We start from the raw sequence: 24,000 nt of genomic DNA on the forward strand, positions 1-24,000 counted from the left end.
CTGACCAATGGTGACCAACTGGGTCCCTGGGTGCCGGTTGGATGGCAGCCCACAGCTCCTGGTCTGCCACGGAGGAAGGAGGACCAAGGATGGGAAAAATGCGGAGGACAAGTTTCACCAACTCGTGTGTGTGCATGTGCATGAAGAATTGTGTGACAAATTGGATTGTCTTCTTTTCTTAAATACTGAGTACTGTTTATCTCAGCTTCAATAAAACAGCTAATAAGCTACGCTAGTTTCCTCCTTTTTGGCCTCTCCAGCTCTCCGTCCAATGGACGGTTATTGTTATTGGTCAACAGACTGAAGTTTAACCCGACATGATTCCACTGGAATTGACTGATTTTGTCCAGTTTTCAAAAATGCTGGTTTGACGACCTCCAGTCTCACATATTGTACAAATGTCCCTCCCTGAACGTCTTCAGCGCGTCCTGCTCAGGTTGAGGATTCTTGTGGCAGTGGGTTCATTCGTGTCTCCGCCTGCTGGACTGGATCCAGGTTCAGGTTTAAACCTGGATTATTTGGGCTTTAGCTGCTCTCTGCTGGATCCACGCACATCACATCAGAGCTGATCCAGCTTTTCATGTCTGAGGAAACAGCCCAACCTCGCAGACCTGACGGCAGCTGACGGAGGCTTCGATTTCAACATGAGATGAAATTTAATGTTTCACTTTAAACATATTAAATATAGAAACTGATTTCTGTTGCCGGGCGATAATCCTGAAACAACACTGATAATACGACCAAGGATTTGATGTTTTTGTTGATTCTGAGCTCACAGAGAGGCGACAGAGAGTCTCAGTGGAGGGTGTGGCACAGAATTAGACGATTCATTAAGTGACAACGCGTTAAACCATCAGAGACCTGAGTCAAACGAACCCACTTTAAACTCTTTGAGTCTTCATTTCAGTTTTGTTCAAGGCTTCAGTCAAACAAACTCGTGCTGTCGTTCTAAAGGCCTCGATCGGCATCACGGCTTCCCCACGAGGTCCAGAGGACGGACTGTCCAGAGGACGGACTGTCCAGAGGACGGACTGTCCAGACTCTTAACACCTGGTGATGATCGTGCACGAGTGTCAGTGCAGTGAGCGAAGAAACCTGATGTTAAACTACCTCAACGTGCTTTAGCTGCCATGAGCGGGTTGAGCAGAAATAACGGTCTGGTCACAGCAGCGTCTCAAGTTTTCAATCCAAATTCTATTTAATCCAGTGAAACCACTCTTTCACCCACATTCTGATCAACCTTGACACCTAATTTCACCCTGTTGACCAACCCAGCTAACAGCTAGCAAGCTGAGCTAACTAGCTAATGCCAGCTATAGTTAGCAGCAGTTAGCATTTAGTTATTTATTTGAAGTATGAATTTGACTAATTCTGACATCTTAAGTAACATTATTGAACGAAAAGATGAACAATCCTGAGAAAAAACATCATCTTTTAAACTGACTGTGGAAGTGTGATGTCCTCTTTAAGCAGAGCTTTGTCAGTGCTAGCTTATCCAATACAAGTGCGACATAACAGGCCAAAACACTGATATGGACGTTAGCATGGTGTGAGTCAGAAGTTTACCTGAGACTGAAGCGGAAACATCCAATCAGAGACTCCGTTCAGAGGAATGTCGGCAGTCTGTGATGGTGAGACGTGATAAGATCTCACTAAGTGTTTCTGAGGGAAAATCATCCAAACAGCTGCTTTCTGCTGCAGCCAACAGGTGACTGATCTCTGATAAAAGACAAGAGGAGGGAAACCATAACAAGAGTCTCATGTAGGCGTCCACGTGTGGACTGTACACCCTGATTCTCTCTGTGGCCCAAACCTGCCATGGCTGGCGGCCGGAGCCCCAGAATCTGAACTGATTCAAGAAGTCGACACTGAACGGACCGAATGCTGCAGACTGAAAATGACTTCTGAGGTAAATCTGGTGCTAGAGCAGGTGTTGGATACCTGATGGAAAGAAATACATTAAACATTTAGTGTTTTACCAAACCAGAAAACTGTGACCGGTCTCCTTATATGAGTCGCTTAATGTCCAGTAAACTCATTTGAAAACTTCTCATTAGCATTAGCTTCCTAACTTTGGTAACTGGCAAGCTAAAACACTTCAGCTAAAGTTACAAGAGTTAACAAAGAGTCCCACATTCTGTGGTTTGGGGATCTGAAAGTGGTTTAAAACTGAACTGCTAGAATTCAATTTGACATAAAGGTGGCTGCAACGTGACTTAGCATGCAGGCTAATGTTAGCATGACCTGCCTCCATCTTTGACAACAGCATGATTATAACAGCAGATGTCATTAAGGTTTTATTATTATTGTAGCTGAAAATTAGAAACTTTGCTGTGAAGTTTTTCACCTTTTAACAGTTAGCAGTTTACCCTTGCTGTTGTGCTAAGCTAGTCACTTCCTGTCTGTACTGACCACACAGATGAAACTAATACCGATGTGAAATGTCCAACTCAGACAACAAGTGTTCCTTTAATGGACAGCTCAGTTTATGTCAGCTAGAAAATGTCAGCTCCCTCGCTCACTTAGCTAGTAAGCTAATGTTTCACCTTAGTGTTGTTAGCGCTCTAGCTAGCAACATTTAGCTCATTAGCAGCTGAGTTTTTGTATTTGGGGAATTTTAGGATTTTGAAGATGATTAAACTGTCAGTGGATTTTTATCATTTTTATCAAACTGTGTTCTTCAAATTTGTAGAATCTTTATTTACAAAATGTACACAGACAAAGGTGAGTCCACACCCTCTACTTTAACCACACACACGCAGGTAATGACAGTGTGTCTGTAAACACACACTTTGAACTGCACTAATGGCCGGTGTGTGCACACACACTCTGACAGTAACTGATGGTGGTGTTTCTTTGATGGCGTGTTATTGTCAGAGGCAGGTCCGGACAGGAAGCTGCTGGCATTACACACGTCACCTGACTCAGGTGTGCTCTCGTCTCTCTTCTTCTGTTTCCCTCCTTTTCTTCTCTCTCAAGTCTTTTCCTGCTCAGTAGACTCTGGCTTCACTTCACTGTGATGGATGTCTCTATACTACATTACCCATGAGCCTCAGCTGCTGTTGCTATGGAGGAGTGAATCAGGCTGTGGTGAATTCAGAGCACTTGAACCTGTCGCCAGCTAAAACTGAAGTATTACCTTCAAAGTACACTTAAAAGTACTCCTTATGCAAAGGCCCATGTCAGAATATGATCTAATGATCTATATGACTGGATGATAACGACTGATGCATTCATGCGTTCATCAGATTAATGTTGCTGCTGCTGAACTCGGAGCTGAAGTCACTTCATCGATTGAGAGCTTCACCTGTGACCAGGTGAGTGCAGAGTAGATGTACTCAGTTACTCTGCAGCTCGTCCCAAACGTACAGACACTCAGCACACGTCTGCTCTTCTTCCCTCACTTTATTTTCATGACGTACTTCAAAGAAACACATTAAAAAGCTTCTCTCTCCATCGGCCCGACAACACAAACCAAGAACTTCACTGAATCCGTTAAAAAAGAAGAAGGACGCTAAAAGCAGCCGGAGCTTCGGCTCCCGACGTCCTCTGGAGGAGATAAAGTGCAAAGAGTCCGAGTGAGAGGAGCCGCCGAGCTTCTTCCTCCTGAAGCTGATTTATGGAAGCCGCTGACGTTTCATCAGTTCAGATGATTTCAGAGCAACAGCAGCAGAGACAAACACGTCCGTCCAAAGGACACTGCGGACAACATGTGACGTCTGAGGACAGTCCACCCAGAAGACTTCAGAACAAACAGCCTGTCTGTGACCTCAAGGTGGAGAGAGTCGTCTGTTTTTAAGCTAATTAGCGATTAGCTTTGATTGTGCGAAGGTGTGAAACGATCCTCTGATGTCATTTCACCCGTCTGACTGAACCTGTTCTGACTTAAACAAACAAGACCTTTATTGTGAAAAGCTCAGCTGACTCAATGGTTCTTCCTGTTAAACTTCATTTTTCTTTACATATTTAGTCCAAATCTCACCCTCCACGTTTTAATGTTCAGGGTGAAAACAGTGTTTTTATTTATGGTCTGATCGGCGTTATTGATCCATGTTGGATTATTGATTGTTTTGATATATCAAACATTTTATATTGATTTTATGTCCTTGATTACTGATTGTTGCTGTTGATGGTCATCATTGTATTAAAGCCTGGACACAAACTTAATGTCCTTCAGGTGAATAATAATAATAATAATAACAATAATAATAATAATAATAATAATAATAATAGTCAGAAGAAGAACAGAAACGCTGACGTTGCTCCACCTGCTCTGCTCTGTGTTGATTGGCTGGCTCAGTGCTCTGTTTACTGCTGCTGTTGCTGTGAAATGGTCCATACAGGTGATGATGATGTCATTAACAATGATCACATGACACCTGTCAACGAATCGACGACCGGTTTTCTTCTTCTGGTGTTTACTGTTAGTAAATTTAAAGTTAGGTATCGTTTTCATTCTGTGCTGATCCAAACATGCGTTTGGCCTCCAGTCGTCCATTAATCAGTTTATTGATCTGTCCGTCTCAGCAGCACTCTGCGTGTGTGTGTGTATGTGTGTGTGTTTCTCATTGGTTTCCATGGTGACGAGAACAGCTCACATCTTCATCCAGTCTCTAGACGTTCATCGATGCTGCGAGGCGGAGAGAAGAGGAGTTTGTGAAGCAAACACAAACACAGAGTGCTGGGAGCCGTCGCACGGTGATGACATCATCTCTAAAGGCCCAACGACTTGCGTACGATCTTCTGGGCGAGTTTGTAAAACTGCTCTCTGTCCTCCCGCCACATTTTAGAGGCGTCCACGTTCGCTCCACTTTCATCGTTCGGCTCTGAGAGGAGACAAAGGAGGAGGCGAGAGAGGAGGCAAGAGAGGAGACGAGAGAGGAGGCAAGAGAGGAGACAAGGGAGGAGACGAGAGAGGAGGCAAGAGAGGAGGCGAGAGAGGAGGCAAGAGAGGAGACGAGAGAGGAGGCAAGAGAGGAGACAAGGGAGGAGACGAGAGAGGAGGCAAGAGAGGAGACAAGAGAGGAGACGAGAGAGGAGACGAGAGAGGAGGCAAGAGAGGAGGCGAGAGAGGAGACAAAGGAGGAGACGAGAGAGGAGACAAAGGAGGAGACAAGAGAGGAGACGAGAGAGGAGGCAAGAGAGGAAACGAGAGAGGAGACAAGAGAGGAGACGAGAGAGGAGGCAAGAGAGGAGGCGAGAGAGGAGACAAAGGAGGAGACGAGAGAGGAGGCAAGAGAGGAGGCGAGAGAGGAGACAAAGGAGGAGACGAGAGAGGAGGCAAGAGAGGAGGCGAGAGAGGAGACGAGAGAGGAGACGAGAGAGGAGGCAAGAGAGGAGGCGAGAGAGGAGACAAAGGAGGAGACGAGAGAGGAGGCAAGAGAGGAGGCGAGAGAGGAGACGAGAGAGGAGGCAAGAGAGGAGGCGAGAGAGGAGACAAAGGAGGAGACAAAGGAGGAGACGAGAGAGGAGACAACGGAGGAGACGAGAGAGGAGACAAGAGAGGAGGAAAGAGAGGAGACAAAGGAGGAGACGAGAGAGGAGACGAGAGAGGAGGCGAGAGAGGAGGCAAGAGAGGAGGCGAGAGAGGAGACAAAGGAGGAGGCGAGAGAGGAGGCAAGAGAGGAGGTGAGAGAGGAGACGAGAGAGGAGGCAAGGGAGGAGGCGAGAGAGGAGACAAAGGAGGAGACAAAGGAGGAGACGAGAGAGGAGACAAAGGAGGAGACGAGAGAGGAGACGAGAGAGGAGGCAAGAGAGGAGACGAGAGAGGAGACAAGAGAGGAGGAAAGAGAGGAGACAAAGGAGGAGACGAGAGAGGAGGCGAGAGAGGAGGCGAGAGAGGAGGCAAGAGAGGAGATGAGAGAGGAGGCGAGAGAGGAAGCAAGAGAGGAGGCAAGAGAGGAGGCGAGAGAGGAGACGAGAGAGGAGACAAGGGAGGAGACAGGAGAGGAGAGAAGAGACATTAGCACTGACCTTTGTCCACTGTCCCTGTCAAATAAAGCTGGAACATCCCCCCCCAAAAGAAAAGTCTACGAGAGAAAGAAGCAGAAGAAGAAGCGATGGCGGCGGCGGCGGCGTACCTGCCAACATGCTGACCACAGACAGCAGGATCTTCTCCACGCTCTGGACTGGACTCCACCTCTCTGCACTGCTCTCGTATCCCATTGGATCGTCGCCCGGAGCGTGAAGGATGGAGATACACACCCGACCGTCCGGGTAGACTGCAGGAAGAGAAGAAGAAGACAGTGTCTTCAGTCACATGCGACCGCCTGAAGAAGGTTCCTGTCCAAACCTGGTCCACAACGGGGACATTTCAACCTGGAGACACTTCTGAATGTCAATTCAGTTCTGTCAGTGGACACTCTGGTGGCTCTGGGGACAGTGTGACTTTTTGTTGAAAGAACATTTGTGTTTGTGTCTGTGGAGACGTGAAGTGAGGACACTTCCTGGCTGTGAGGACAGTCCTGTGAAACCTGAGGACACTCTCAGAAGCTTCAGACTGTCAGAGCTGAAGATCTTTTATCAGTCTGTCTTTTTGGTGGGTGTCCTTCCGTGTGAGACGGGAGTCTCAGGAAATCAGAGATTATCAGAGCATCGGGCTCAGCGGCCATCCAACATCTGACGGAGCGTTATCGGCGCGCGATAAGAGCTTCCTGTTGGCTCGACGTCACCTGACAGCTGCAGGGCTAACAGCAGCTGCAGCAGCAGGACTCGAACCGTCAACCTGCTGTCAGCGTTGCAGGTTCACAGACCACAGGTGAACTCAGGTGAACTCTGAATCGGAGCGATTGAAGGAACGCTGAAACATCGAAGCCTTCAGAGAGACAAAGCCAAAGAGCGCAGTGACGCTGTTTCACGCCTCAGACCACGCCCACACAGATCACCTGTTCTTACCTGCAGACATGCTGAAAGCAGGTGAGCAGGGCTCATGGCTCCTCTGACATTTCTCTGCTCACAGGGACATAAAACTGAAGACGTTTGTCTCTGAGGGTTTGAGACAGGCTGTCATTCCTCGTATGAGTCCCACAGCGTCGTGACGAGAGTGGAAGCTGCAGATCTGCTCCCTCCTGTTTTCTTCTTCATGTGTTTTATCTTTACCTGCTGCTGTTTGTTGATGGAGGATCAGACGATACAGTTACAGCAGGAAGTTCAGCTCAGGGCCATGCTGGTGTGTGTGTGTGTGTGTGTGTGTGTGTGTGTGTGTGTGTGTGAGAGACAGAGATGATGATGATGATGATGATGATGATGATGATGATGATGATGATGATGATGATGATGATGACTGGTCAGCAGTGAGTGTCTCGTCCTCTAATCAGTACGGAGCGCGCTCAGACCGTCTCCCACTAATCACAGTGCTAATGACAGCATGCTAACAGCATGCTAACAGCATGCTAACAGTGGCGGTGCTGTGCGGCAGGCTGCGACACGTCAAATGACGGGTTTAAACACAGAGTCTCAGCAGGTCTGTTGTTACTGACACGTCACCTGACCCGACTTTACATGGTCACGTGACTGAGCGAGACCTCAGGACGGTGACGTCTGTCCAAAACTGAAATATCATCACAACCTTTGGTTCAGTGTGAGTCCTGCAGTAAGATATTAAATGAAGTCCGTCGGCTTCAATGAGATCTATGGGCAGAAACCTGATATTCATGTTGTCATCACCTGAAAATAAGAACTGTTGTGTGTCTGTTAGCTTAGCATCAATCTGTATATATACAGAGGGAGTAGCTCCTCCTCACAGACGCCACCTTGTTTCTACAGTAGCCCAGAAGGGACAAACCAAACTCTGACTCTGAAGAGGGACCACTGTGGGGGAGGGGGAGGCCAGAGCTGGTTGCAGTCTGTAATCATAACAATTAGAAGTAAATGTACTCGAAGCAGACAAATGTCCCCCGTGACTGTCAGACGGTTACATCTAAATCTGCAAAGTAGCTAAAGCTGTCAGACACACATTGAAGTAAAAGTACAATACTCCCCTTTGAGATGCAGTGCAGTACAAGTGCAAAGTGACATACAAGAAAAGACAGAAGTACAGCAGAAGTACCTCAAATTTGTACTTAGGTACTTTCCTCTGCTGTCGTGCTGCTTTTCACAAAGAGAAAAAATGGGATGTGTGGACTCACTGTTGGGGTGAAACATGTCGCAGGTGAACCTCATCTTTGGAGGACTGAGAGGGTAATCAGAGGGGAAGCTGAGGACAGCAGGAAACACTCCGCCTTCAAAACAAGTGTCCTGAGGACCCCTGAAACACAGAGGACACCGGGTCAGCGTCTCCCATGAGCACCGAGCTCCACGTGAACAAACACAGAACAATAAAAGGGAAACAGAGCCGAAGACAAGTGAGACGATGGAACCGAACCATCAACAGAGCCCTCAGACCAAAGAGACAGCTGGATCCTGGTCTTCCTCTCCTGACCACCATCTCTGAGTCTAGAAGGGGTTCTAGAGGTTCTTTAGGTGGTTCGAGTGGTCACTGAGGAAGTTCTAGTAACAGCCCTTTAATTAAGAGGTTCAAGAGGTCTTTTGAGGTTCTTGTGATCTTTGTGGAGGTTGTAATGGTCTCTGAAGTGGTTCTATGGGTCCTTTGGGAAGTCCTAGCTGTCCCCTCAAAGGTTCGGCCTGGTGGAAGTTTGAGTGGTCACTTAGGTGGTTCTACACATTATTTAGATTCCTTTAGTGGTCAAAAATAGGTTCTAGCTGTCCTTTAGGAAGTTCTTGCAGTAACTGAGGGGTTCTAGCTGCCGTTTGGAGTTTCTATTGGGCGTTTAATGAAGTCTTTCAGGTGGTTGAAGACCTCTGGGAGATGTTGGACAGCACTGTCCACACCGAAGCTGTTCTGGATGCTTGAGTGGAACCTCACCGAGACTCTGTTCTACCTTCATGCATCACTCATCCGTACATCAACAAGGTTAACATGAGGAGGAACTCACCTGTGCTGCACCTGATACTGTCGGCCTGTATGAAACACGTTTCCTTCTGATCTGAAGTCAGGTTTGCTGAAGCATCTCTGCAGCATGTGTCAGTAATATTCTGATGAACTGTTCCAGAGTCAGAGATCATATCAGACTGAAGTTTATTTTTATCATCGCTGATGATGAGTCACAACGCTGCTGTGTGATTATCAGAGTTCAGATGGATGTTTGAATATCTGAATCCATCAATTATCTGCGCTGCACGCACGCACGCACGCACGCACGCACGCACGCACGCACGCACGCACGCACGCACGCACGCACGCACGCACGCACGCACGCACGCACGCCCGCACACACACGCGCGCGCACACAGTCTGTTCCTTGCTGAGGCGAGCTGATCATCTATCGGCAGGTTATTTCTGACTCCTCTCTGCTTCACCTCCTCCACCATCAGTTAAACCGACCGCTCAAATAACCTCACAACAGGAAATCTACACACCAATCAGCAGAGGGTTTACACACAGGTGAGGAGGCAGGTGAGGAGGCAGAGCAGGAGGGAGAAAACAAAGCTCTGATATGACAAACTGTCTGATAAAGTCTGTGAGCTTTACGTTCAGTTTTTGAAGCAAAAACAACGTTGACTTTTCTTCTTCATGGTGTCAGTTCAGAACTAAAGAGGTCGATCTAAAACGATCAATGAGCAGTGGACGTGACGGACAGGTCTGATCAGCCAGGTGTTAGCTAACAGGTCACAACTTCCTCGTCCGTCTCAAGGATTCCTGCTCAGACAGACAAGACACTTTGTCCTGGACCTCATTCTTTATGTCCACTCAACTGCTATCTTTTGTCAATCTCTATGCAGATGACACGCATCTCTACATCTCTGCTTCACTGGACCATCTGAAGTCTGTCCACCATCTTATGGACGGTGTCCCAGAAGTCATTGATTGGACAGTTTCCTTCAGCTGAGCGAGGACAGAACACAGATTCTGCTTCAAAGACAGAACCTCAGTCCACATCCTCCTGCATACATCACGTCACGTCACCCACAGCTGAAAGTCTGTGAGGAATCTGTGGAGTCCACTTTTAGGAATCATCAGAAGAAAACGTGACTGAATGTAAACAGGAAGCTGAAACGCTCTCGGTGGTCATTTCACTTAGAAGAGCGAGTCTTCTGCGATGTTGCGTTCGCTGGCCTTCAGCTTCGTGGGGATTTGGAGTCGCTCTGAAGCACATTGTGTTCAGTCTCTTTGTATGAAATGTGCAACATAAAAAACTTTCACTGTAGAAAGAAGAAAGAAAAGACAGAAAAATATCCAACTTTCTCAAATCCACAGTGACGTCCTCAGGTGTCTCATTCTGTCCAATCAACAGTCTGAAACTCCGATCAATTATCCACACAGCTGCCCACTGATCAGCTCTGCAGCTCCAATTATCACATCAGTCTGAGGTTAAACTCAGCCTAAACAAAGCATCTCGAACACTGCGGCGTCTGACAGAGACCAGTTAACCTGATGACTGTCCCAGGTAATTATGGGATGTGGTGCTGGTGACGTCAGGCTGAGCAGGAATGTGACTGTTAACGGTGAACAAGCTGCAGGTTAAATTGAAGGGCAGACTGAAACTGCTGGCACGCCAACAACGATCACAACAGGAGGCTCAATTACATGAATGATGACGGCAGCCACGCGCTGCCTTCACTGACGTCATGTCCACTGCAGCGCTGACTGAAGGGAGATGTCTTCTGCTGTCCCTTATAGGACAACAGGCTCGTTTTAGGTCAATGTAACTGATCAGAAGAAAACTGGTCCGTCAGTATTTTCATGATCTAATAATCACTGTAATCGTTACCTGACGTCTTGTTTAGGACTCATGCAGGTCTTAATGTCACATTTGGACTCAGTTTAACTGCTGACTGAAACACGACAACTCTTTTGATCTTCTGTCTGGATCTTCAAATCATCACAAAACTGAACCACTTTGGGTTTTTTGGTGGTAGAAAGTCAGTACATTTACTGCTTCCCACTTCTCTGTCTCTCTTTCTCTGACCTAAGTGGATGTTGAAAATTCAGTCTTTCATGTAAATGTGTGTTGATTGTCCTACGCTGAAAACAGGAAATGTGTCTGAGGAGACTTCCTGCTTCAACTAAGTTCAGGAAAGTAAAGACAAACACTTTGCTCAACAAACAGAAGCTTAACAAGCTGTGAAGACGTCAGAGAATGAGAAGATATTCAGATCATTGATCAGCTGATCATTCAGTCTGAGCTCAACTGTTAGTGATGCAATAGTGACGCCTGCTGGACATACCCCTCCATCACACCTGCAGGACACAGCAGCTGGACGTATAGGACTTAGACTTAGGCTTAGGCTTAGACTTAGGCTTAGACAGATTTAGGCTTGAGATGGTAGAACAAACAGCATAAAGCAGATTAAAAACTGTGACGAGCTCAAAAATTCTGAAATACACCAGTTTCTGACAGACGACGTCCTGAGCTGCTTTATAATGTTATTAATGCCGCCTCATGTTTCAGGTCCTGTATATGTTATTAATGCTGTGTCATGTTTCAGGTCCTGTATATGTTATTAATGCTGTGTCATGTTTCAGGTCCTGTATATGTTATTAATGCTGTGTCATGTTTCAGGTCCTGTATATGTTATTAATGCTGTGTCATGTTTCAGTACTCACATGATGAGAGCCTCCCATTCAAAGAAGTTCTCCTCATTGGCTGGACCTGCACAAAGACGACCACACAATGTTTATTGGTCCATGGATTAACCACCTGGCACACCTGGCACACCTTCCACCTTACGTGCTCTTCTAATTGGCCTGTTTCTTTAGGACCTGCTGGCCAATGACTACCAGCCACTCCAACAGTACAATGAACAACCACGAAGAAGCACAGCTCACAAGTGACGAATGTGTATCAGTCTCACCTGCAACAATCCCCTCAGGTGGGTTCAGAGTCAGTTCTGAAACACAAAACACACACGCACGCACGCACACACAGACAGACACACACACACACACACACACACACACACACACACACACACACACACACACACACAGAGGTGAAATCAGGCTGTGACCTCTGACCTTTTACTCAGTTTTTTTTTTCTGTTGATCAAGGCTAATGCTGCTCTCAGTGACTCAGTGAGGTGGAAGGAATGAAAGTTGGAGGTGAAGTGAAGAGGAGGAAAAATTAAAAAGTGATTCGATTAAAGCAGATTTCCTCAGTTTCCTCTTTTTTCCCCTTTTCCTCATTTTCCTGTCTGACATTCATCTTTCACACCACACAACTTCTGTTCATCGTTTACAGAAACACTTTTCATGACCGTCGTGTGACCTTTGACCCCTCTGACTCTTCATGAACAGAAACTGTGAGCTGTGACGATGAAGGTGGACGTCGACAGTCGAGCTGATGGTCACAGCAGCACTGCTTCACTCACTTTGTGTTTTTTCCTCCAAAGATTTCTGTGAGTTTTGTGAATGATGAACGTCAGACAGGAAAAAGATTAAAAAAAATGGCTCTGTTGTCTTATCACCACTATCACTTCATAGTTCATCACTTCGTTTTCATCACCTCCATTTTTACCCATTGTGTTGCTTCTGTCCCTCATAATTGAACGTTTTTCGGGTTTGAATGATGAGAGAGGAAACATGAGCGTGAACGTTGACATCTGTGCTAAAAAGCTAACAGTAAAAGCTACACAGGTGAGCTAACAGCACATTCAAACACCACATTTCACATACATGAACACGTAACAATATAACCTCAGCCTAATGAAGTTTATATTAACAGTAGTCTTTTACAAGAGGACACAATCTTGATCTAATACTCAGGCTAATCTCACGGTCCTCCAGCCAAGCTAACAGGACAAGCTAGCCCCGCTACACCAAACTTCATTTAAAAAACGATCAGAATAGTGATTTTCAAAGCGAAGCGAATAATTACCGTCGCTGCTGTAGAGCACTGCGTATTAATGAGCTTTAATATTTATTTCGGTGTAGAAAAATTAGCTCCACTGTTCACTGTTCATGTGAAACTCATCTTGGTTTCGCTTGTTATCGAAGTTGCATCATTACCGTCTACGGTCATTCTGGAGAGCTGACGTGCTACACAAATCATGGATGTTATTTTACCGCCATTAACGCCGCTGGATGAATGAAAGTTATGCCGAACATTTCACCTTCATATCTTTATTTCCTATGCATGTTCAATACATGAGTGATACTGCCGAGGAGCAAAGAAATCCCTTAAACAGCAGATTCTTTAATGGAGGTTGGTTCAGGAGGATTACAGGAGCTCACGGGACTGTTAGCTTTGCCTGTTTTTGCTAACATTTCAAGTTCTCCCATTGGCTGAAGGCGGCGTTACGACGCGGCTGCTTCCGTTCACTCACGTTTATACTCAGCCATGAGCCTCTTCAGCGCGGTGCCGGCCATCGCGGTCTAACGGAGACGAAACACAAAATAAAAGTCAGATCCGAGTTTTACTTTTTTGTCTCCACAACCGATGTCGCCACAGCTGATCCAGCGCGCATGCGCAGAGCGTCGTTTCCTATCGTGTCAGCGTGAGCGTCAGCTGACAGCGCCCCCTGCAGCCTCCATGAGCTCAACAGTCACATCACCGTCCTCATTTCAAGCAGAAGATCTGAGAAGATAGTCCTCCACCACAAGTCAGAGTCTCCATTTCAAGTACATTCGAGTAAAAGGAGAGAAGTATAAGCACACTATTTAATGTCTTAGATTCTAATTATAATCTTTTTGTTCATTTATGTTCTTTATAGATACCTGATGTGACATCTGAGGATTTCATCGCCTGTAATTGTGACATGTGACCATAAAGAGTTTGAATGAGTTTCTAATGTTTGTGTTGTTTCAGGTGTGTGTATGAAATTCACAGCAATGTTGTTTAAGTTTGTATTGTAAAGTCAATATTTCATTTTTGTCGCAGTTTCTTTGATATGAAAGTCCCAAACAAACATCCTCACTTGACTCACTGCTTCATGTTCAGCCTCTGTGCTGAAGGTCTGCGGCTCATGTGTTCACCCACTCGCTTGCTGTGTGCACAACGTTTTCCTGTGAAACACGTAAAATGTGTCGTGGTTGGATGAGCGTGACGATCAAAGAGTGAAGTTTTAAGTTGCTGAAAGAAAATATGAAACATCTGCAGCCACAGAGTTTTTAAATAATCCAAAAACTTCAAGAAGAAGTAGAGAAAAGTTTAAATATTAATTTCTCCCAGACATAACTCATTAATACTTAAAGATACTCTGAGAGAATTTGGGGGTTTTCACATGAAATCTGTTTTGATTCAGCTGCACTTTGAAAAAAAAAAATCACATTTAATCTCATTGCATGGAGGATAATTTCTGCCAGAAAAAATAAAAATAGAAGAAAAGTTATGAATGAAATAAAAAAGTAAATGTTTGGACACTTTTTTTCTTACTTATGATGTCACGTTATTTTTCTAAACATGAATAATACTTGTATTATTCCTCATGTTTTCGTCTTTCTGTTTGTGGCACTGCTGAGCTTCCGTACTTCACGCTGACACAGCCGCTGACCTCAGACTGAAGACGTTGCTTTGTCTTGTTAAATAATGACCTCATTCTCTTTTCTTTCACCTTTGACCTTTAAGAAGCCACTGCAGCGACTGTTGAAGTGACGAGTCATGAGGAAGATCAGACCAAGCGTAAAATAATAAAATTTAAACCTACGTTTACAAAAACAAAGAGAAAATAAAACACTTTGTGAAGTCAACAAGTGTCACGTGTTGCCAAAATGGTGATGGTTCATGGTCCTGCTGACTGTCCCCGTGGTCTTTCTCATACAGGTGTTTGCACATGTGTACCTGCTCAATGAAAAGCCCTTCGTGTGACATCAGAAACTGGGAGGTGCATGAACCGCCTGCCGCGACGACCTATGAAGCCCATCCAGCGAACAGCGTCCTGTCAGGACCAACCTTGGAGTCCACGCTGGACGTCTCGTTATGATCACCGAATGGTCGTATGTTACAAAATCAGTGAGAAAGTCACGACGTTAGCAATGAAAATAGTGGATCTTTGATCAGCGTCTGACACGACTGATGAGTCCACTTCACTGGATGTCGTCATCGGGGACATTTCCCTGTCGTCGATCAGTTTCACGTAATATTGGGCGCCACAGACAAACAGCAAACGTTGGTTATTTGAGGTCATTTATGAACAGAAACATGACACATCTGAGTGTTTGTGTTTAAAACGAACTCGTTATCAACGACAAGCTGGTGAATAAAGTCCGTAAAGTCTGCGAACATCACACACGACAGACAGCAGCTCTTTGGTTCGTGATCAATTTATTTGGTTTCTGTGAGTAACTACAGTCGTAGTGTTCTCATACACGTCATCTGCAGTTCATCAAACTCATATATATATTTATAAAAATTCAAGAAACATAATCTACATACATCTAATACAAAAACAAATCAGTCTAGGAGTGAGTCCACTGCTTGGCTTAGTATGGGGGGGGCATTAATACATGTGACAGATGAAGAAGACGGATGCTCAATGATAATATTAGAATTATGAATCTGTGCATTAAATAAGTCTAAAAATAAAACATTCTTAAAAACAAACAACAACAAACAACTTGAAGGTTGAAACAAGGCGAAATGCAGATGATCACACACAAACACACTCCGTGAATTCTGCAACAAGTTTCTTTGGTTTTGGCTGAAGCTCGATCGAAGCCTTGAAATAAATGTTTTAAAGCACAAACAAACAGCTGGAATGTGACAAAAAACAAAACAACAAGTTTAAAAATACGACTTCCACGTTGGCGCTGACACGTTAGCGCAGCAGAGACGCCTGAGGGCGGGATTTTCACCTCGGTTCAGAAAACTGGCCGAGGCGTTCAGGGACACTCTTAACTTCAGATTTATCTTTTGATTCTTAATTTTGAGGTTCAATTTCGTAAAGAAAAGGTCTTTTCTTGAAAAGATCAGATCTGTAGTTTATGACAAAGTGTCTCATAATTACAAAATCCACGAAACTACGAGACTCGTACTTTCAGAATTTTGAGGTATTTTCATCTCGTAATGACAACGCACAGATCTGTTTTATTTTGAAAAAGATTTCATAAAAACAAAATCTGCTTCTGTAACGATGAGCTGCTGAGTCATAATTACAAGATTTAATCTCCTAATTGAGTCAGAAAATCAAATTATGAGACGAGTGAAACATCTCATAATTATGAGATAGTTAACAAATAAGATCCTGTGATGACAAACCTTTTATCCAATGAGAAGTCATAATGAGTGTGAAGTCTTAGAAACATAATATAAATGATTGATGTCCATAAACTGATGTTTCATGTCCTGAATTAAAGAGGCCGTCCCTGATTTTCGTAACATCTCTGAATGTCCTCCCAGTTCACGATCAATGACGAATGTTTGAAAACGTTTATTCACGCAGACTGTCATTGAAACTGTTGCTTTAAGGCTAACCACGCTAACAACGCTAACAGCGCTAACGACGCGAGGCTGAGGTGATATCAGCTGTCAAAAAGTCAAAAATACAAACAAGACGAAAAAAAAGTGCTCGGACAAAAAAGAGCCAAACTGACGGATTCAGCGTTTCTGAGCTGAACACGCCGCAAGCAAACAGGGATCAGCTGGTTATAAACTACAACACGTGTTACATCATCATCATCATCATCATCATCGTCATCACCATCACTCACTCGCTCTGAGCATTATACTGACACAGTCGGGTCACTTTAACTTTCAGACGTTTGGATTTTCTGCTTTTCAGCAGACAAAGACGTGAAACTGTTTGGAAGACTTGATTACCCAGAAACCACCTGTGGGGAAGTGAACTGGTCCCCACGCGGTGCTGTCGAGTGCTGAGCGATTGTAAACTAACTGAGCTGAAAAATCTGCTAATAAATAAACTGAAACGTGCCTGAAAGGTGCTGCTATCAGTGAGCTGGGCGGACTATGCTAATGGTAGCTAACAAGCTAACCATTTTGTGCCATTGTGTACAAACTGTATCCTGAAACTGGTTTTCATGAACTCACATTAGCTGACAAACGCAAGCTTCCTCATTTCATGGGATTTTAATTCACTCCTCGCCGCTTGATTTGTTGCTGCTACTTAGCTAATGTCCATTGGCTGGTAAGCTAACATGTTAATATCGGAAATTCATTCTTTATCTGATGTTAACTTTACAGCTGCGTCCGATCTAAGAGCCGACTTTAATTTATGTTTAATCCATTTATTAGTTCAGCTAATTTGAGTTCTTTATTCTATTTGTTGTTCAGAGCTGTTTCAAATGACTCCTCACAGCCTCATGTGAGCTAATGTGTATTAGCTAGAAAGCTAATATTGACTGACGTGAGCTAACAGTTAGCTCTCTACCTGAAGTTGGATCTTTATCTGAATACATTTTGAGTCTGTACCAGTTTTATTCTGATGGTTCTGAGCGTCCATCACAGCCCTGACCTCTGCTGATAAGTAGCTAACGTTTGCTAGCACTGAGCTAACATTAGTGAGGGTGACATTGGCTAACAAACGTTAGCAGTCTATCTGAGTCAAAGTGAAGTTTATCAGTAAAATCTGGATCATCTTTAAGTGATAAACATCATTTTCATGTCTTTCGTCTTCATCACGCTGTTAGCTGCAGCGCTAACACGATTCAGTCTTTAGCTTCCTCGAGCTTTTTCTCTTATCGCAGCAAACCACTTTATAGTTAGGTGACCAAACTGTGAATATAAAGCTGTTTATCTGTGTCTTCATCATTCTGCCTCTTCACCGCTTCCTTCGTACCATCTTCTTCCTCACCTGGACTGCCACAGGGAGCAGGTCTGGTACACCTTCAGTACAGTTTTCATGGTTCAGTTATAAAGAGAGCTGAAGTCCCACGCCCAGCAGCAACAACTACATCTCCCATGAGCCTTTGCAGTGGGAAGCTGAATGTAGTTTATTATACCACTGACGAAGAAGAACGTTCACATGTCAGTGATATTAGAGTTGAACTCTTCATGAAGGTCTTTCCTGTCGAGCTTTTAGCCTCATTCTCAGATTAAATCTTACCTGACGTTTGTTTTTCGACAGCGTTCAGCTGCTCCGTCACTTCTTTGACGGCTGCTAACTGTTAACTCTGGTCAAGACGTCAGATGTTATTTTAATCTTCTCTAAGAATGGCCAGAAAAGAATGAGTGCTGACATCAACAGTAAGAGGAAACTGACCAATGAGAAGAGTCTGAGCTGAGGGGGCGGGGCTTCTGTTCTCCACAGGTTTCAGGTGGGTGGGGTTTAGCGCACAGTTGTAATGTATTGAATAAAGTCCTGTTTTTGGCGGGTGGAGGTGGACTGTGGGTTTTCTAAATTGGGGTTTTTGCTCATCACGTGTTGGTTACAAACTCCGCCCACCTGCTCCTCCATTAACAACAACACAACCTGATACTGCCGGGTACGTTTCTCCTGCTCAGGGCTCACAGGCCGAAGAGGAGCACCTCCTCCTCCTGTGGGAGTCCAGAGCGATGCTGCTCTATTCCTCCTCTTCCTCCTCCTCCTCTTCCTCTCCAGCCATCACCTCCACCAGCAGCTCGGCGGTGCAGGTCGCCTCCCCCAGACTGTTGACTGCCTTCACCGTGTACTTGGCATCGTCGTCGCCCGACACCTGCAGGTATGAAGACGTGGTTACGATCGCAGTAACACCTTTGTCTCCTGTGTGACGTCCTCACATTAAAAAACGACTCGTGTCCTCAAACTCTCGAGGACGCAGCACAATCAGCTAGCAGCGTTCATGCTAACACCTCCTGCTGAGCCTCGACACACCTGTACCTGAGTGAGGTGTCTAAACAATGTGACCTCTCTGATCATGAACAGACCTCACCGCTCGTCCACTGGAACATACGGACGATGGACATGACAACAGCTTTGGGTCTGACTGCAAATCTCTGCCACCATCGCTGGTTGGTGTGAAATGCATTCTGGGATACTTGGCTACAAAGGTGAGCTCCACTGATCAAATGAAATGAAAACATGGGGATATGAGGGCGCAAGGACATGAAGACATGAGGACATTCTTCTGACCTGAAGGACTCATCTCGTCCACAGCCCCGGGACAACCTGCTAAAACGTCTTGTAACAGCTGATTGGTGAATGTATACAAGAAGTCAGTGGGTGTGGGGTATGTGGGGGTGGTGGTGGTGGTCCTTCGGTTGGACGGTGTCAGGGTTTCTGAGGGTCTAGAGGACAGAATTAGGGGATTTTGTCTGTCTCTGCTGGAGCCTCAGAGCTCATCGTGACTCATGTTTATTTATCGAGTCGTTACAGACAACGTGAGCAACAAAGGACGACCTCTGACCTCTGAAATGACCAAGCTGCAGTTCCCGTCTTCGTCGTAGTCGATCTGGAAGTGTCGGGTCTCTTTGATGGGTTGCTCGTCTTTGTACCACACCACCTCCGGGTCGGGGTAACCTGGAGACAGAAAGACCAGGTTCACCGTCAGTCCGTCCATCGCTTCAAACCGACAGCAAATATCGTCTCAAAGAGGTTGAGCACGAAACTTTAGCTCAGCTGAGAGCCAGAAAGCTAACGTTAAGCTAACGAGAGCCTCCGTCAACAACAGCCAGACTGAATATCATCTGTCAGGATGTTTGACATCACGTCACCGTCCCCGGATCAATAAGAGGACGATCACTGTGTCCTGCATGGACATACTTCTCGTACCTTCAATCTTACAGTCGAAACGAGCGGCGCTGCCCTCCACCACCTCCACGTCTTTGATGACGGAGCTGAAAGTCGGCTTACATTCAGTCTTCTGCTCGTACTCCAAACACTCCAGGAACTGATTGTCCTCTGAACACACACACACACACACACACACACACACACACACACACACACACACACACACACACACACACACACACACACACACAAAACATGACAGGTGAGACTCACCTGACAGCGAATGAAATGTCTACAGGTGAATCACATGTTCTGCATTCACTTATGAGGACACACACTCAGCTCTGCACACACACCGTCACTTCCTGTCTGTACCTTCGGTGGGCGAGCCCTTCTTGGCGCTGACCCCGGCCATCATCGCCATGGACGACAGTCTGCCGATGGCTCGGACGGCGTGACCCGTTTTCTGCCGCAGGAGAACAAACGGTCACTTCCTGTTTATTATCTTAAGTGAAGCCATGTTTTCTTTGACCTGTCTGTCTCCTGTGCTGTGAGGTGACTCGTTTTTTTTAACAGATTTATAAGAACATTTAATATTTAGTCAAATGATTTTCTGGCGTTTTAGAGGGACTTTGAGGAACCAGCTGATCGTTTCTCAGACACGTCCTCTTGGGAGTCGTCTTCATTAACTGAGATGTCCTTCACCGTCTCCAGTGCAGCAGGTGTGAGGAACCTTGACCCTGGTCTCGGTTTCATTCTCGGCCAGCTGCAGACGCTCCTCTTCTCTGTGCGCTGGTGGAGTTTCAGTTCGTCTGAGATGATCCTGATCCTGATCTTCTTCTCACAGTCAGACCGCTTTTCATGGTCGACCTCCAGAACTGCTTCAGACATCAAAGTGACTCTCAGAGAGACGCTGACACCTGAGACGACTCGTCAGACTGTCGCCAGGTAACCGTCTGACTACTGTGGACTTGATCTGAGGTCACGGAGCTCCTGAAAGACCCCGTCCACTCTTTTGTTGAAGGAGTCCATCAGCGTTTGGACACAGCCTCTTCAGGGACTCCCCTGTGGTTGGACTACGTCCTCATTACCTGTGCAGTGCTGATTACTCCTCGTCACTCTTACTGTGATGAAGTGGTCCTCAGAAACCAAAGACCAGGACTCAGTCCTGATAATTCGACTGATCCAACAGTAGAAACCTGACAGTGGGATGAAGAATCCTGACGTCACAGACCTTCACTTGTTCTCTGAAGGTGTGATGTTGTTCTGCTGAGTCATGGTGTCTAAACGTGGTGTGTCATGTTTCAGTCCCCCTGCTGTTGTTGTTGTTGTTGTTGTTTACCTGCCATTTCCTCCTCAGGATGTACTTCTTCATCCTCTCCTTGGAGAGCTTCTTGGCCTTCATGGTGTTGGTGTCCTGCTTCAGCCAGGTGTGTTCATAACACTGAGCACAGGTGAGCCGAGCCCTGACACACACACACACACACACACACACACACACACACACACACAGAGCAGAATCTAAGTAAGTACATTTTCTTAAACTTAAAATCTTAAAAGTACGACTGATGTACTTGAGTATTTCCATTTTATGCTACTTGGCGAACTACTGTAGCAGCTAAGCTAACTGCTAATGTGCTAGCCTGGACAAAACTGTGTGTTGGTGTTTTATGTTTGTTGTGTTGTGATGATTTTTTGTTCTTTTCATGATGTTCTTACATAAATAAAAACTACACATACTACAAAAAAACATGCTAGCAAGCAAACATGTAGTGCTAGCCAGTGACAATATTAGCCCCGTAAGCTAACTGGCTTGCTAAATGCCAGTTAGCATGCCCGGTAGCAGAGGCCAGTGAGCAGGCTGGTGTTTTCTTACTTCATGTCTTTCTTCAGCAGGTTGGTGATGAAGTCTTTGGCATTGTCAGAGATTTCATCAAAGGCCTCGTCCTCAAAGTCCCAGGTGGCCGAGGTGACGTTGGACAGAGTCTCATTGTCGTTGTCGCCCATGAAAGGAGACAGACCGCTCAGCCTGAAAGGACAATCAGTGAACAAAGTTAAAGCAAACAGGAACATGAAACTCCTCTGAGCAAAACTGAACAAATTTAAGCTAAATGAAGCTAAGCTAATGGAAGGCAGGGCTAAAAGAAGCTAACGAAAACTGAAAAACAACATGAAGCTAAGCTTAAAAACAAAGCAGAGGTTAGCTGAGCTGACAGCACCTTAAAGCGAAGGTGTTAGCGATGCTAACGCAGACTCACAGGATGTAGCAGATGACTCCTATACTCCACATGTCGGTGGGATAACTGATGGCTTCATAGTTGATCACTTCTGGAGCCACGAACTCTGGAGTCCCAAACAAAACCTTCAGAGTTCCTGCGTTTTCTGTCGGGGAGAAAACAGCCGAATCAATCAATCGATCAATCAGCTCTGCTCTCAGCTAAATGCTAATGCCATCATGTTAGCTTGCTAAAAAGCTAACGAGCAGCACCTCCTGCGGCGGTTACCTAGTCGCCTGGCGAGGCCGAAGTCGATGAGTTTGATCTTGCTGCCGTTCTTGTTGACGCACATGATGTTCTCTGGCTTCAGGTCCAGGTGGACGATGCCCTGTTTGTGGATGAAGCTGACGCCGTCGATGATCTGCAGCATGTATTTGATCACTTCCCTTTCTGTCAGCTCGAAGTCTTCATCGATGATCCGCTCAAACAGCTCACCGCCCGAGATCCTGCACAGCCAAAACATCGTGTTGCCATTTATCACCAAAAACAATCTGTCAGCTGTCAAACCATCCAAAATACTGTCCCATATTTAAGTGAAGTTATATCTTAAGTCAATTTTAAGTTAAGTTGTATTTTAAGTTCCTCTGGTTTCCTGCAGATTGTCTCAGTCACGAAGCTGCAGTTTAAAATCTGACCCGAGGAGGAAACGAGGGCAACACTACCAAAATAAGAGTCTGCATGTAAACAGCTGCCTTCCTGTTCTCCGTCACATGAGCAGATGTTTACTGTTGTTTATCAGAGTCAGAACACAGAAACCAACAGACGAGAGCATGTGTGTGTGTGTGTGTGTGTGTGTGTGTGTGTGTGTGTGTGTGTGTGTGTGTGTGTGTGTGTGTGTGCCATCTGCAGCTTCATATTTCAATGATAGAACAGGTGAACATGCTTTAGCTAACGACCTGTCAATCAAAAGTTATTGAATTGTGGACGTGAGTGATTCTGATGTCTTCTAGTTGTCGTGGACTTCCAGTCAGTTTTTAGGTGGACTTCCTGCCTTCCAGGCTGCAGCTGGCTGATCACAGAGCAGTGAGTGTGACTGTCCACGGGGAATAAAACCCACCTGCAGATCACTGTGAGACACATTATGTCTCATTTGTTTAAACCAAAGGTTGTGATTTTACCAACTGTTAACAAAAGAAGTACAACCGAAGTATAATGAGCTAGCTTTAGCTGTGTTTTTATGCTAAGCTAAGCTAACCAGCTGCTGGCTGAAGCTTCATATTGACAGTAGAGACACGAGAGTGGAGCTAACCTGAACTGTCAGAGAGGAAGAGAAGAAGAAGATCTGAGGAGACGTTGAGAGTTAGCGGCCTAGCTAGCTCTGAGCTTCACTGAATGAATGAATGAATGAATGAATGAATGAATGAATGAAATGATGAACAATCCTGAGAGCAAATGTCAGCAGACCAAACTGCTCAGAGTAAACAGCTAAAGCGTGCTAGCACGTTCCCGCTAGCATGTTTGGTTTGCTGCTCTGCAACAGTCAAACACGTGAAAGCTGCTGCGTCAGAGCGAAGCTTACGTACATCTCCAGGACCATGACGATGTCAGACTTGCCCTCGAAGGCGTCCACACACTGGACCAGTTTAGGATGATGGAGGCTGTTCATGATGCCGATCTCCTGCCGAACGTTCTCCTTCTCCTTCGCTGAGTACGCCTTGATGAACTTCCCCGCCCAAACCTTCTTGGTGGCCTTCTCCACCAGTTTGAAGACTTGGCCGAACTTCCCCCTGTCACACAAATGCAACACGCTGATTGTCCAGAAGCAGAGGTGCATTGTGGGTGAGAGAAGCAGAGGTGCATTGTGGGTGAGGTGTGAGTGGGCGGAGCCTTACGTTCCCAGCCTCTCCTCCACGTCGTACAGCTCCTTCACCTTCATGTCTGCTCTGATGGTCACGTCTCTGTACTCTGGCACCTTTTCTGAGTCTGACAAAGCGAAACACAGAGGTCAGAGGTCACAGAGGTCAGAGGTCACAAAGGTCAGAGGTTGTGGTTTGTTTGTCACTTAATGTCAGGTTGTTGTTGTTGTGTTGTGTGATGTGTTCATGTTGTATGGATGTTGATCAGCTGATGCAGTAAACTGACGACCAGCTCAGGCCAGTGAATGTAAACAGGAAGTCTGAGC

The 24,000-nt window shown here is 45.6% G+C and overlaps 2 protein-coding genes across 3 annotated transcripts in view; both read right to left on the bottom strand.

Moving 5' to 3' along the window:
- Positions 1-3,390: 3,390 nt before the first annotated feature.
- ube2g2 (ubiquitin-conjugating enzyme E2G 2 (UBC7 homolog, yeast)) lies at positions 3,391-13,473 on the bottom strand. The gene is made up of 6 exons (XM_070976722.1): positions 13,324-13,473; positions 11,854-11,889; positions 11,606-11,651; positions 8,127-8,245; positions 6,081-6,221; positions 3,391-4,826 (listed from the first exon to the last, which is right to left on the bottom strand). Exons 1-6 carry the CDS (start codon positions 13,364-13,366, stop codon positions 4,714-4,716), a joined length of 498 nt encoding a protein of 165 aa, XP_070832823.1. The 5' UTR covers positions 13,367-13,473; the 3' UTR covers positions 3,391-4,713.
- Positions 13,474-17,419: 3,946 nt separating this feature from the next.
- mylka (myosin, light chain kinase a) overlaps positions 17,420-24,000 on the bottom strand; it is a 47,822-nt gene continuing 41,241 nt past the window's right edge. For both annotated transcript variants that reach the window (XM_070976361.1, XM_070976362.1), the window contains 10 exons: positions 23,711-23,801; positions 23,402-23,605; positions 22,107-22,324; positions 21,861-21,984; positions 21,479-21,631; positions 20,945-21,068; positions 19,978-20,068; positions 19,642-19,770; positions 19,277-19,389; positions 17,420-18,586 (listed from right to left, as the gene is read on the bottom strand). In XM_070976361.1, the coding sequence (XP_070832462.1) occupies positions 18,455-18,586; positions 19,277-19,389; positions 19,642-19,770; positions 19,978-20,068; positions 20,945-21,068; positions 21,479-21,631; positions 21,861-21,984; positions 22,107-22,324; positions 23,402-23,605; positions 23,711-23,801 (1,379 nt within the window). In that variant the 3' untranslated portion in view covers positions 17,420-18,454. The remainder of the gene's footprint in view (positions 18,587-19,276; positions 19,390-19,641; positions 19,771-19,977; positions 20,069-20,944; positions 21,069-21,478; positions 21,632-21,860; positions 21,985-22,106; positions 22,325-23,401; positions 23,606-23,710; positions 23,802-24,000) is intronic.

The sequence above is a fragment of the Chaetodon trifascialis genome, chromosome 12 (assembly GCF_039877785.1).
Source record: "Chaetodon trifascialis isolate fChaTrf1 chromosome 12, fChaTrf1.hap1, whole genome shotgun sequence".
NCBI classification, from domain to species: Eukaryota; Metazoa; Chordata; class Actinopteri; order Chaetodontiformes; family Chaetodontidae; genus Chaetodon; species Chaetodon trifascialis.

Excerpts from the sequence above, each read along its gene's own strand:
- ube2g2 (XM_070976722.1), bottom strand. The coding sequence starts at position 13,366 with ATGGCCGGCACCGCGCTGAAGAGGCTCATGGCTGAGTATAAAC. Across the intron at positions 11,890-13,323 it reads GCTCATGGCTGAGTATAAAC|AACTGACTCTGAACCCACCT; the intron begins GTGAGTGAACGG and ends TTTGTGTTTCAG. Across the intron at positions 11,652-11,853 it reads ACCTGAGGGGATTGTTGCAG|GTCCAGCCAATGAGGAGAAC; the intron begins GTGAGACTGATA and ends GTCTTTGTGCAG.